The sequence below is a fragment of the Nicotiana tomentosiformis genome, chromosome 6 (genome assembly GCF_000390325.3).
Source record: "Nicotiana tomentosiformis chromosome 6, ASM39032v3, whole genome shotgun sequence".
Taxonomy (NCBI): domain Eukaryota; kingdom Viridiplantae; phylum Streptophyta; class Magnoliopsida; order Solanales; family Solanaceae; genus Nicotiana; species Nicotiana tomentosiformis.
In genome coordinates, this window is record NC_090817.1 from 87,149,987 (window position 1) to 87,163,054 (window position 13,068).

The following is a 13,068-nucleotide window of genomic DNA, read 5'->3' on the forward strand; positions in this document are numbered from 1 at the left end:
GGGAGGCTCCTTGCACACTGGAGGTGCGATCAGCCTAGGGACAATAAAAAGAAGATTGGTACGTAACTGCTTAAATTATTTTACTTTTCTAAGTATATCTATTATGTTTATTAACTAAATTAATTTATTTTCAGGAAAAGAAGTATGAGCGTCCAATGAGTCATGATGAGCTATTCAAGGAGACACATATTGTGAAGAAGAAGAAACAGGGAGATCAAGATAGGTGGGTCGAGGACCGGGCCTCAACTACATATGTAAGCTTTTAATTTTCTTTAAGTATTATAATTTACTTTTATAAAAAATTTAAAATACTGATTTAATTTAAATTAATATAGGATCGCTATCAAAGTAATGTGGATGAATTCATCCGTAGTCATCCAGCTGGTGAATCGGGTGAGCCAACCCAACCTTCAGACGAGGATGCTGAAAGAATATGGTTGGAGTTTGTTAGCGGTCCAAAATGGGGGAAGGTATACGAGCTTCCTACTAAAAACTTCCATCGATATAAGTGTGGAATGCGAGGAATAGGGACTTCCTCGCAAGGCGAGCAACTTAATAGGGAGAGCCTCTCCGCTATGCGGGAGACAGTGACAAAGCTCACATCTGAGCTAGAAGCGGCCAATGAAAGAGAAAGGCTTAGAGATGCTCAATTCCTTGGCATGCAAGCTCAGATCCGAACTCTCCTATCTAGTGGAGATTTTTCGTTACCCTGATCTCATGAGTCATCTCCAGAGGGTCGACTTCCACGTGATCGTTCTTCCCGTCCTACTCGTGATCGTTCCTCCCGTCCTCCCCGTGATCGTTCTTCCCGTCCTCCACAAGACCGTTCTCTATATCGTCTTGTAAATGAAAGTTCATCAGACGGTGATGATGATGTTGTAGAAAATACCCCTTGACTTTTATATACTTTGAACTAGACAAATAGAACCAATTTTGAACTAGTTGTAATTAGTTTTAACTTGGTTTTGGATTTTTATGTTCAATTGAACTTTAATTTGTTAGTTTTAAAGTATTTATTGAATGTTTTGGTTGTTGTAGTGTTGTTGTTGTCGTGTTGTTGTTGTTGTTGTTGTTGTTGTTGTTGTTGTTATTAAGTGTATTGATATACTGGCAGGTGATGTAGCTGTCATAACAAGTATTTTATGCCAAAATTAAACCCAGAAAAATCGACCAAAGTTGGTCGGTTTTTAATAAATAAAAAAAATTATTCCAAAATACCGACCAAAGTTGGTCAAGTATTTTGCCTGCACTGTTGAGGTTGCCGACCATAGTTGGTCGGTAATGTTTAATTTTAATTATTTTAAAAAATATATATTTTTTCAATTACCGACCAAAGTTGGTCGGTTTTTTAAATTTTTAATAATTAATAAAAAAAAACATAATTTAGTTAAACCGACCAACTTTGGTCGGTAAAATTAAATTAATAAAATATGTTTTCGACCATTCCATTGAAACGATGTGGTGACTGAAGAGTTGTGCATGCTTTAAGAAATAACTCGTAAAACTCTGTATATACTAGTTGTCTAATTTACTTGTTATTTTGATACTTGCATTACTTTATATAATTCACAACCAAAGTAAATACGTTGTTGATAGAGCAAAATTAACTACAACTTTGCATTAAATTGGCACTAGTCTGTTCTCACTCTATAATCTTATGGGTCACCGGGAAACATGTGGGAGTTGGCAGTCAACGATGGTCACCGTCGACGACATCCTCATCGAGATCCTGCTACGACTCCCGACAAAGTAACTGGTACAACTGAAAACCGTTTGCCAACGCTGGCGTTTTGCAGCCACCACTTCTCTCTGCTCCACACTCATTTATTGGAATTATGGGCTGATGGGTGCTTTAATGTACTTTGAAATTGATAAGGGTATGATTGGTGAAGGTTCAGAAGTTCTCCCTATGAAGTTTAGCCTTTTCACGCATTTGCTTATGGAATCTGGTGGCTGTTTGCATTTCATTATCAGTCGTTCGTGGTATTTCATGTTCAAAGAAATTTTATGGCTTATAGGGTGTGTCCGGTACGAAGGAAAATATTTTTAAAAAAATAAGTGATTTTATCATTTATTTTTACTTGTTTAGTTGGTGAGTGAAAAATATTTTTCGAAAAATATTTTTTAATGTTTGGTTAGTCCCCCCCCTCCCCCGATCCCTCGTCCCTCTCCGGAACTCTATTTTCTTCAAGAATTTAATTATTCTTTTCAAAATTCACACAAACTCAAAGGAACTAATGTACTAATTTACTTTTTCATACAAGAACAACGTTACAATTTGAGCTCGATAACTAAAAAGAAAATATTTTTTTGCTAAAAATATAAATATCTTTTCTACAACATGAAAAGAAATTACTCATTTTGTTGAATGAAAGAAAATACCTTTTCTACATCATGAAAAGAAAACACTCCATTTGTTGAAATGAAAGAAAATACTTTTTCTTCATCATGAAAAGGAATTCGTTTTGTTAAAATAAAAGAAAATACTTTTTCTACATCATGAAAATAAAGCACTCATTTTGTTAAAATGAAAACAAATATTTTTTCTACATCATGAAAAAAAATACTTAGTTTGTTGAAATGAAAGAAAATACTTTTTTTTACATCATGAAAAGAAAATACTTATTTTGTTGAATTGAAAGAAAATATTTTCTACATCATGAAAAGAAAGTACTCGTTTTGTTGGAAAAAAAATATTTTTTCTATTTCAGGAAAAGAAAATACTTAGTTTGTTGAAATGAAAGAAAATACTTTTTCTATGTCATGGAAAAAAATACTCGTTTGGTTGAAATAAAAGAAAATATTTTTTCTACATCATGAAAAGTTTATACTCATTTTGTTGAAAAAAAAATATACTCTATTTACAATATGAAAAGAATGTACTCTTAATAATATTTCTATTTATTATGGGTGGTATGCACGGTTGGGGTGGGAGTGGTGTAGATGGGTATGGTTTGGGGTAGGTGTTGGTTTGGGGACGGGATGGATGGGTTGTGTTGGTGGAGATGGCGATGGGGATGGGGATGGAAAATAGGGTGGAGAATGTTGAAAAAGAGTTTTGGAATTTTTTTTTTCTTTTGACATGGAAAATATTTTTCTCTAATTGGAGGAAAATATTTTTTAAAACATTTAAGCCAACCAAACATGAAAAAATTAAAAAATATTTTCCTTCAATACGAAACACACCCATAATCTTGTAGATAATTGTTTTTTGATTTTTTAGAAGAGAATAACTTTATAGGAAAAATGTAACGACCCGATTGGTCGTTTTGATCTCTAGTGCGTCGTTCGGCGGTTTGAGGTTGTGAGTAGTTTCACTTCATGTTTTACGACTTGTACGTGTGGTCGGAATTCAATTTCGGTAAGTTCGGAGTTGATTCAGATAAGAAATTCTCATTTTAGAAGCTTAAAAGTTGAAAGAGTTGACTAAGATTTGACTTTTGAGTAAACGACCTCAGAATTGAGATTTGAAGGTTTCAATAGGTTCGTATGATTATTTCAGACTTGGGCGTATGTTCGGGTTGAGAATCGGACCGCTCAGGAGCATTTCGGCGCTTGTGGTGGAAAATTGGCATTTGAAGGTTTTTGAATTTCATAAGTTTGGTTTGAAGTGGATTATGATGTTATCGATGTCTGTTTGGGGTTTCGAGCCTTGGAATAGGTTCGTATCGTGATTTGTGACTTGCACGTAAAGTTTGGCGTCGTTTCGGAATGTTTAAGTATAATTCAGCGACGAAATTTAAAAGTTTAAAAGTTTAACGAAGGGTTTCGATCGTCGATTCATAGTTTTGATGTTGTTTGATGTGATTTGAGGCCTCGAACAACGTTGTGTCATGTTTTGGGTTTGGTTAATGTGATTGGACAGCGTCCCGGGAGCCTCGGGTGTGTTTCAGACCAAATTTGGCTGAGTTGTTACTGGTTTTGTTCTTCGCGAACGCAAAGGGTCTCACGCGTTCGCGAAGAAGGAATTTGGGTCTGGGTCTTTTTGTTCTACGCGTTCGCAATGGGGAAGCCGCGTTCGCGATGTGTTGGTCAGTGTTACTCCGCGTTCGCGATAGGCATGTCGCGTTCGCGTAAGAGAAGTTGGCCTGACCGTGGAATTTTGCCTTCGCTTTCGCGATTGGGCAACCGCGTTCGTGAAGGGCAGGATGGTATAGCTTCGCGTTCGCAGGCCCTGTCTCGCGTTTGCGTAGAGGAGCTGCCGCGTGTGCGTAGAGGAGTTGCCGCATCCGCGAAGAAGGAAGTGCTGGACAATGTCATTTTAAACGATGAGGTAAGTGATTTCTTCTCATTGTGAGTTAAATACATGAATTATACATGGATTGGAACATGGAAATTGGTGGAAATTGTGAGATTTTGAAAAAAAACCTAGAATTTAGTATTTTTGGAGTTTTACCTCGAAATTGGATAGGGAATTAGGAATAAATCGTATATTTGAGTTCGTGGTATTATGGGTAATGATTATCTTTAAGAAATTTCGAAATTCGGGCATGTGGGTCCGAGGGTTGACTTTGTTAACTTTTCAAGTAGAGTTGAGAATTATTATAAATTGTTAAATTGTACGCATTGGAGGTTATTTTGATTGATTTGCACATTGTTTGACTAGTTTTTGATCGTTTGGATTTGAATTGAAGAGTTGTAAAGGCATTGGAGCCGGTATGGAACTTCGGAGCGAGGTAAGTCTTCTGTCTAACCTTGTGAAGGGGAAACTGCCCCTAGGTGATGTAATTGTTATGTGCTACTAGTTGTGGGTGCTACGTACGCACGAGGTGACGAGAGTTCGTATGTAGCTAAAATATGTTTATGTCCGTGTAGGCTTAGGACTTTATCATGTAATATTTGAGTTATTTGAACTAATTTTGCTGGCTTAGTTAATTAATTTTATAATTTTATAATATATATATATATATATATATATATATATATATATATTAGTCCAAGCCTTAACACCTTGAGTTGTTGGCAAGTTACTTAAGGAACGGTAAATGTTATGTTCACTTTGTGTTCATGTACTGCATTGTAAGCACGTGTCTCCTAATTCGATAATTTTCTGCCTTTCTTGTGGTTGTGGAGCGGGCCGAACGCCTCGATAGTATAATAGATATATCTATGGTTCGTGCCGCTCGACCCTCGGTAGTGTACACATTATTCGGGATCAGGCCGTATGACCTCGGCATAATCGTGTGTTATATCGCTGATGTGTTGCATTTTATCTGGTATTCCTCATTCCTTTGATATTGGCACTTGATATTTTCCGAGCTGTGGAGATAGGATACGAGATTGAGAAGTTTATATCGTTAAAAAGAATTTTGAAAGAATATGTTGGTTACCGTTTTATCCCATTATTATGTGGGGCATCATATTTGCTTATGATTTATCATATTGCTTTATTGGACCTCTAGTAAGTGTCGATGTCGACCTCTCGTCACTACTTCTCCGAAGTTGGGCTAGATACTTACTAGGTACGCATTGATTTAAGTACTCATGCTGCATTTCTGCACTAAATAATGTGCAGGATCTACAGGTTCATTTGATAGTTATCTGGGCGCATAGGCGCAGCTGGTGAGGAGACTTTATGGTGAGCTGCATTCCAGGCTACGTATCGCAGCCCACAGAGTCTCCGTCGTACTATTTACTTGGTCCTGTCTTATTTACATTCCAGATAAATGTTGTATTATTATTGTACTCCTTAGTAAATGCTCATGTACTTGTGACACCGAGTTTTGGGGATACTCTAGTTGATGCTTACGGATTCACATATTATTATCATATTTTATTTTTATGCAATACTAATTATATATGTACCCGTGATTTTAAGGGCGTAAATTTCCTTACTTAATTAAAATTTTTGATTTCATAAGTAATAAAATGAACAATTAACGTGATAGTTCTTGGCTTGCTTAACGGCGACGTTGGACGCCATCACGGCCTGTCGTGAGTTTTGGGTCGTGACAGAAAACTCATTGCAATTTGGGTCTTATGATTTTTACCAGTTTGTTGAGAGTCTGGCTCCGGTTTGATCAAGTCTGTCTCATATCTATCTACACAGTTAACTGATTGGTTTGTCCTAGTTATTTCTACTTGTTTGATGTAATGTTTCTCTGCTGTAAGAACTTGAAATTTTAGTACGCATTTAACTTGAAGTAGTGCACCCTCCTCTGATTACATTTTTTTCATTCTGATTCTGGAAATGCATAAATCCTGTGCTAATGTTAAGCAGAATTTTGCTAATGCCAAACATATGTCTTATATATCAGTTTAAGGAATAAAAGGCTGCATCGGGCTGTGATTCCAAGTCTAGTTGCTATATAGTTTATTGGAATAATGCTATAAACGACTATCAGGTCAAAATGCGCTTCTTTCTTCTTTGATTGACATCAGAAGTTTTATTCACTTTGTTAGGATCGGGAATCCGGGTAGTGCGGAATTTAGCCAAACAACGGTATAATGACAATAACAAAGACAATGAAAGTTGATAATAACGACAATTAAAGAATATAAATAAGACACAAATTTAATGTGGTTCGGTCAAGGTGACCTATATCCACAAGCGGAGAGGAGCAATTTCATTATACCAACAAGAGTACAAAAGAGAATATAAAATTAGAGTAAATACTCTAATTAATCTCAAATACCCCAAGAGAATAACCTTACAAGATCACTCCAAAGAAAGGGTTCACACAAGTGTTTTCCAACACTCACTCTCTTACAAAATACTCTATAATGAAATAAAGGAGGAGAAAGAAAGACAAGAGTGAAAAACTCTTGAATTGATGTGTTTTTAAACGAGGAGAAACTCCTCTATTTATAACAAGAAATCCTTGGCCTAATAATGGATATTATGTCATGGAAAATGTCATGATCCACAAATTTGTAATAATGGATATTATGTCATGGCAAATGTCATGATCCACAAATTTATAATAATGGATATTATGTCATGGCAAATGTCATGATCCACAAATTTATTATAATGGATATTATGTCATGGCAAATGTCATAAACTACAAATTTGTTATAATGGATATTATGTCATGGCAAATATCATGAAAATTTGGCCATATTACACACTTCCCAGAACCAAATGAGTGGTATGCATAATATATAAAAGTACAAATAAAGAGGTCCCTATTTATCTCTGTTACCAAAATGACAAAAGATATATATAGGCAGATAGAAAAGAGGAGGATACAGAGGGTAACTATACAAGTCTCAGTTCTGTCATCAGGAAATCCTTATTCCCCTTCCTTAAATGAGGAAAACAAGGATTAGTATTTATCGGTGCATTCAACTTGCTCTCACCCCAATTTTTTACTATCACTTTACATCAAGTGCGAATAAAACTTTTGTGAGTGGAAGTTAAAAAAGGAATTGGATAAAGTGAGGAATTCTCACAATCTTGCACAATTTGAAGGTAGACCTGTCTCATGGTTAACTACTACTACCTCTGTTGGATTGCATTTAAGAATATCTTGCCCCAGTTTTGCTCCAGCCGCCTTTAAGCCCTTGAGAGAAATAGGCTGATTGAAGAGGTTTAATGAAGGCAATTTTGAAGCTGCAGGCATTTTTCCATTTGGCAGAAAGTTTCTGAAGTCTTCCTTCAGCAATGGCACCTCGAAATCAACCTTGTTATGCTTAATCACATTTTCCTTAGCAGCGATATGAGCTCCTGGTTCCATATGATTGGTTGAAAAGCTTGTTTGATTTGGAAAGTTCGGATAAAGGGTAACATACCCTCTTAAGTACATCATGTCTATTAAAAACTTCTTCCAAGAAGCTTGCCAACCATTTGTTCTTGATCTTGGGATTTGAAAAGGATTTTGCTTGGCATCTTTTGTGAATCTCATGTTCATGTAAACGTAGAATTCCCGCCATTGCTTGGGAAAGAAAACTGCACCCCAACTGCAAGGCAACTGATGGAGATAAGGTGTGTTAGGATGAATGTGTTTGAAGAAATCTGTTGCATTCCATTTAGGCCTTTCTTTTACCACTTCCACCAATCTAGGAGTATAAAGAGAGATGGACGAGAGCTCAGGAAGAGATATTTCAGGGTCATAGTGATAGGTCAAGAGAGCATATTTAATCCAAAGGTAAAAGTATGGGGATACTTCAATGTCATCTTCAAGTAAGAGCCCAAAATCATTATCTGAGGAGGGGTACCAACTCTCGCTCACAGCTCGAATGAGGCCTCCTTGAATGATTCTTCTTCGAATAATTTTGGGTCCATGAGGCCAATTAAATGAGTTGACAAGCTTTAGCGTTGCTTCATCCACATTGCTATCCATGTTGAAAGTAATAAAAACTTCATCACCAATATAGTGTGCATCACTGAGAGATTTGAGAAGCCTTGCTAGTGAATTAGCTCTGTTCTGTGTGATGATATTTACAGAAATCCTCATCCTATTCCAATCTGAAGTAACAAATGCATTGGTCAAAAATCTCAAATCAACTTTAGACAAAAGGGAAGGGAAATATTAGGTGTAAAATCACAGTATAATTTCTTACTTGGCAATGCTGTGGAACGAAGATCAGCCATCCACAGAACCTTTGGCACCGATGATCTAGGTAGAAGAACGAGCGTTGAACTGTTAGTATTAGCCTCTGTAGCCATATTTAGAGCTTTCTTCACATTAGAGTCTGCATCAGCTACTGTAATCACCAGGCTAGGATTATGAATTTTGATAAGTCCTTTCATGCTAGCATACACTGCTTGAACAACAGACACCTCCGAATTTGAAGTTCCTAATAAAGCACCAACTCCTATATCCATAATCTTGAATCTTCTTTCTTTGCATACTGCCTTAGGCCATTTCAAAGCTGTAGCAGCATCTTCACAAGGGCAAAAATTGCATCCTGAGACAACGATATAGGCCTTCTTTCCGACAGTTGATCTGAACTTTTCAAGAAGAGGCGCAAGAGCCTTAACTTCATCGACAGAGTGGGCATAGAAGAGTGCATCGATTTTTTCAGGATACATTGCTGCCCATTGTGTAATATAACCAGTAGAGAGTGCTCTCCACCATTGATCATCTCGGACTTGAACAACATCCTTGAAAATTATAGTTGTTTCGGATACGTAGGCAAGTCTATGCTCACTATCACCCCAAGTTTCTTTATCATTTGGATCTACTGGTAGCACAAATGAACCAGCATTTCTGTACTTCTGAAGCTGATAGCTGCATTGTATTTTCCAGGAAATTAAAGTTAGTATAAATAACAAATGAAACAAAGTTGAATAATATTTGACATCTTTTATATTCATATAGAATCAAAGTTGTATAACTTTGTGCAATATACTATATAGCATACGACTAACTCAAAAACTTTATTATCCTCCCTTAGTTAAACAGATCAAATGAACTTTCTGAAAGCGTACATATGATTTACTAGTAATTTTCACTCTAGTAGAAAATACTTGCTATGTGAAACTTTTTTGGCAAATAATAATAATATTGGAATTTGTTAAAGTACATACCTTAAGTGCAAGTCTTCCCCTGTCATGAAAGTGAATGGTGTTTCAATGAAAAGTGTCTTGACAAGTTCAGCAGACATAAACCAAGAACTGGAGAGGAAATCCACTTGAACAATTTTATCCACAGTAATATTATAAGCAGGATCAGGCAAATAAAGCCCTGCTTCCTTCGATCGAAACTTCCCGTAGCTTGGAAAACTAGAATCCTTCTGTCTAAAAGGCAAAATCCTACCAATGCTCCCCAAAACCGAATTCTTATACTTGTCTGTCCCTGCCACATGTGCTAGAATTTGCAGCATCTTCTTCCCTGGAATCATGTCATCATCTAGGATATATACAAGGTTAGCTTCTGTTTGTAAAGCGAGTTGGAATCTTCCATAGTACTTGAAATCATATCTTGAACTGATAAAGCTTATTCTTGAATCATTATATCTGTCCACAATTTTCTTTAATGATTGCTCATTTGGACTTCCAAATGAAAGTACCCAAACATGATGAAATGGGAGAGTCTGATCTAGCAAAGAGTCAAGTTGCGCACAAAGTGTTTTCCTCTTGAAATGATTCAAGATTACTGTTATTTTTGGCTTGTTTGGACCTCGTAAATCCCACTTGGATTTCATTGACATTAGCTCAGAAAGAGTCTCAGCACCAAGGGACTTGCTTTGAAAATCTAGCACTTCTTGATAAAGCTCAGTCTTCAACTTGATCGTGACAGCATCGTTCGACTTCTTCTGTACAAAATCAATCTTCTCATGTTCACAGACTTCAGAGGGATTAACTATTGGTTGAGTTTCAGCTCTAACAACTGAATTAGCTTCCCGATTATAACGAGTAACGACGTGGGGAGGGATAATGAATTGCTTCCATTGCTGAGCAATTCTTGTTGTCCAACTGAAGTCTGGTGTAGTCCTTAAATCTAGAGAGGGGCTCATGTAATATAGAAGAAATGTTGCATAAACAGCAAATGAGAATTGTAAACAAGTTAAAACAGTAACAAGCCTTGTGCAACTGCTCTTTTGTTGTCTCATTTTAGCCTTTCCTCCCATAGATTCACTCCCCATTCCATCTAAAGAATCAACACTTCTCATATCAGCATTCCTAGCTAATCCCATTCAGAGTGCAACCTGATGGAATGTAAAATGAAGTAAAGAACAAATCTTGAAAAGAAAATACACAGTTTGTAGGCTTATTTGAAGAGGGGAGAGAGGGAGGTTATTGAAAGAACAGTATATGTAGCATACACAATAAGTGTATGTGCAAAGCAATAAAGTGGAGATGAAGGATGCCATAAGAAAAGCAGCTAAAAGGTCACATGGGATTAACTCTCTATACTTGTAAACAAATAATATAAGAACGCGTTACGTTAACTAAGTTCACGTACAATTTTCTACTAAGGACACTAATTAAAGGCCAGTTTAGCTGCCTGAAAAGAAGGTTTTCTCTTAGTTTTTGACACTCTAATCCTTGTATTTTGAGTCTAGTAAAAACAATATTTACTTGGATATTTTTAGACCAAATGCGGGTAAGGTTTTTCATCTGACCACCCCTAAGCCGGCCTCCACCAAAAAAAAAAAAGGAAAAAGAAGCAGCAAGAATATTTGGAAGGGGGTTAAGGTTGCATTAGAATTCAGAGGTTTATATTGTCATAAAAAAAACTACAGAAAAGTAAAAATCCATTAAACTTATTAGAAAAAAATAAAAAACTAGCATTAATAGAATGGACAAGAAAACAAAAAACAAGTATTTTCAGGAAAAATGTGGAACCATTTAAAATACTGAAAATATAAGATACCCACTTGAAAACATTAATCTTAGAAACACCATGATGAGATAAATTCTCTTCCATTATACTCAAAGATCCATATATATTCCCTCATTTGCAAATATTAAAACTAATCTGAATATCACATTATCAAACCCAAGAATAGGAGAAACCAGAATAACAAAGATTCCACTTTTCATTTTCATAACTTAATAAAAGTAATATTAAGTTACAGAATATGCAAAAGAGTACTTACTGGGTAGAGTACTAGTATACATTACCTTGAAAATAAAGAAAGCAAGAATGTCTGAAAAAAATATGACAAACTTGTGCAGAGATTTGTGAAAAAAATAAACCAAAGCCTCAAGATTACACCAAATGCACCAAAAAAGATAGTATGAAGAGATTTATTTTATGCAGGGAATGATGGGTTAGTTAAGGGTTGACTTTAGCATAATTTGTGTTGATACATGAACATTGCAATATATAATATATGTGCTATTGCTTTATTGCCAAACTTGGTCTAAGTTGAACGCTAGAAACTTTTGGCTATGGACTGATTTTGCTTGCATGAGGGACAATTTTAGTAACGTCTATTTTATTTTTCTTTGTTGAGAAATTACAGTGAAAAAGGGTTGAATTATTATTTTTATACATAGTCCTCTCTGTTTGCAGATCTTTTATAATTAAGTTAGGTGGGAATAGATAGTGGAGCCTTGAAGAATTTGATTTGAAGTACATAATTAACAATATTCCTTGATTAGAGAAAATTAGGACCCTTAATCCAATTCTAAGTATGCTAAAGAAAATTCTCTTTAACTGTCCAATTAGTTCTCTAGTACAGATAATAATTATATTAGCGCAAGAAATATAAAAAGACAAAAAAGGGGACATTTCATGTAGAAAATAATTCATTTAGCATATCCATCAGAAATTAGCTAGGTTTAATTTCAATTCCAAGATTTCTTAATTCGAAAAATGGTACTGTATAATATTTTTTTAATTCATCTTACTGAGAATGAGGCTTCTTGTTTCGTATATTTCAGAGATTATGAGCACCTACAAACACTGAAGAATGGTCGAAGAAATCAAAGTATAAAAAAGGAGGAGATCGAAGAGCTGTATTTCATTGCATAGCTTAAGAAGTTGAAAGTCGATGTAGATATCTAAGATAACACTAATTAAATAAGAATAGAGTTTGTTTTTTCTTCCTAACTCAATAAAGTTATTTGGTCAAGGCTCAAATTTGCATACAGTTCACATTCTCTTAACTTCTTCCAATTAAGGAAAGAATCCTAGATTGACTTTTTCTAAGTTCACGTCGCTAAAAGGAGGAGTGTAAAATTAGCAAATTCAAAAAGTTAAGCAGTTGTTCTTTGAAATTTGAAAAGGAAGGAGAGAGCAGCAATGTAATTAGTTCGATATAATGATTTCCCTTAGAAATGAATCAGTATGTTTATTAATTCAACCGCAATTAAATATATAGAAACTACAGATATAACTTTGTTCTTTTTTCCCCTTTTTCTTAATTTTTCCTCTTCAAAGAATGATCAAACCCCTAAACTCTTTCAAAAACTCAATTAGTGTACGGCAAATAAAAGCATTACTTTTTTAGGCAGAGTTGGAGAATGAACACTAATTAATTAGATTTCAAATCGTTTGGCTGAATTTTTGGAGGCAACCTGATTTTGACCATGCCATTATGCACATTTGGTGCTGTCCACATCCATTTCAGCGAAAAGGGAAAAAGATTTTACAATTGTTATTAGGACTTAATTCCCTTGAGAGTTTCTTGTTCAATGAAGTTGTGTGATGGATTTTGGAGCACGTATAT

The 13,068-nt window shown here is 35.5% G+C and overlaps 1 protein-coding gene across 1 annotated transcript; it reads right to left on the reverse strand.

Annotated features, from left to right (window-relative positions):
- Positions 1–7,107: 7,107 nt before the first annotated feature.
- LOC104121073 (uncharacterized) lies at positions 7,108–10,694 on the reverse strand. Its single transcript, XM_009632967.4, has 3 exons — positions 9,476–10,694; positions 8,506–9,176; positions 7,108–8,410 (listed from the first exon to the last, which is right to left on the reverse strand). Exons 1-3 carry the CDS (start codon positions 10,582–10,584, stop codon positions 7,392–7,394), a joined length of 2,799 nt encoding a protein of 932 aa, XP_009631262.1. The 5' UTR covers positions 10,585–10,694; the 3' UTR covers positions 7,108–7,391.
- Positions 10,695–13,068: the final 2,374 nt, after the last annotated feature.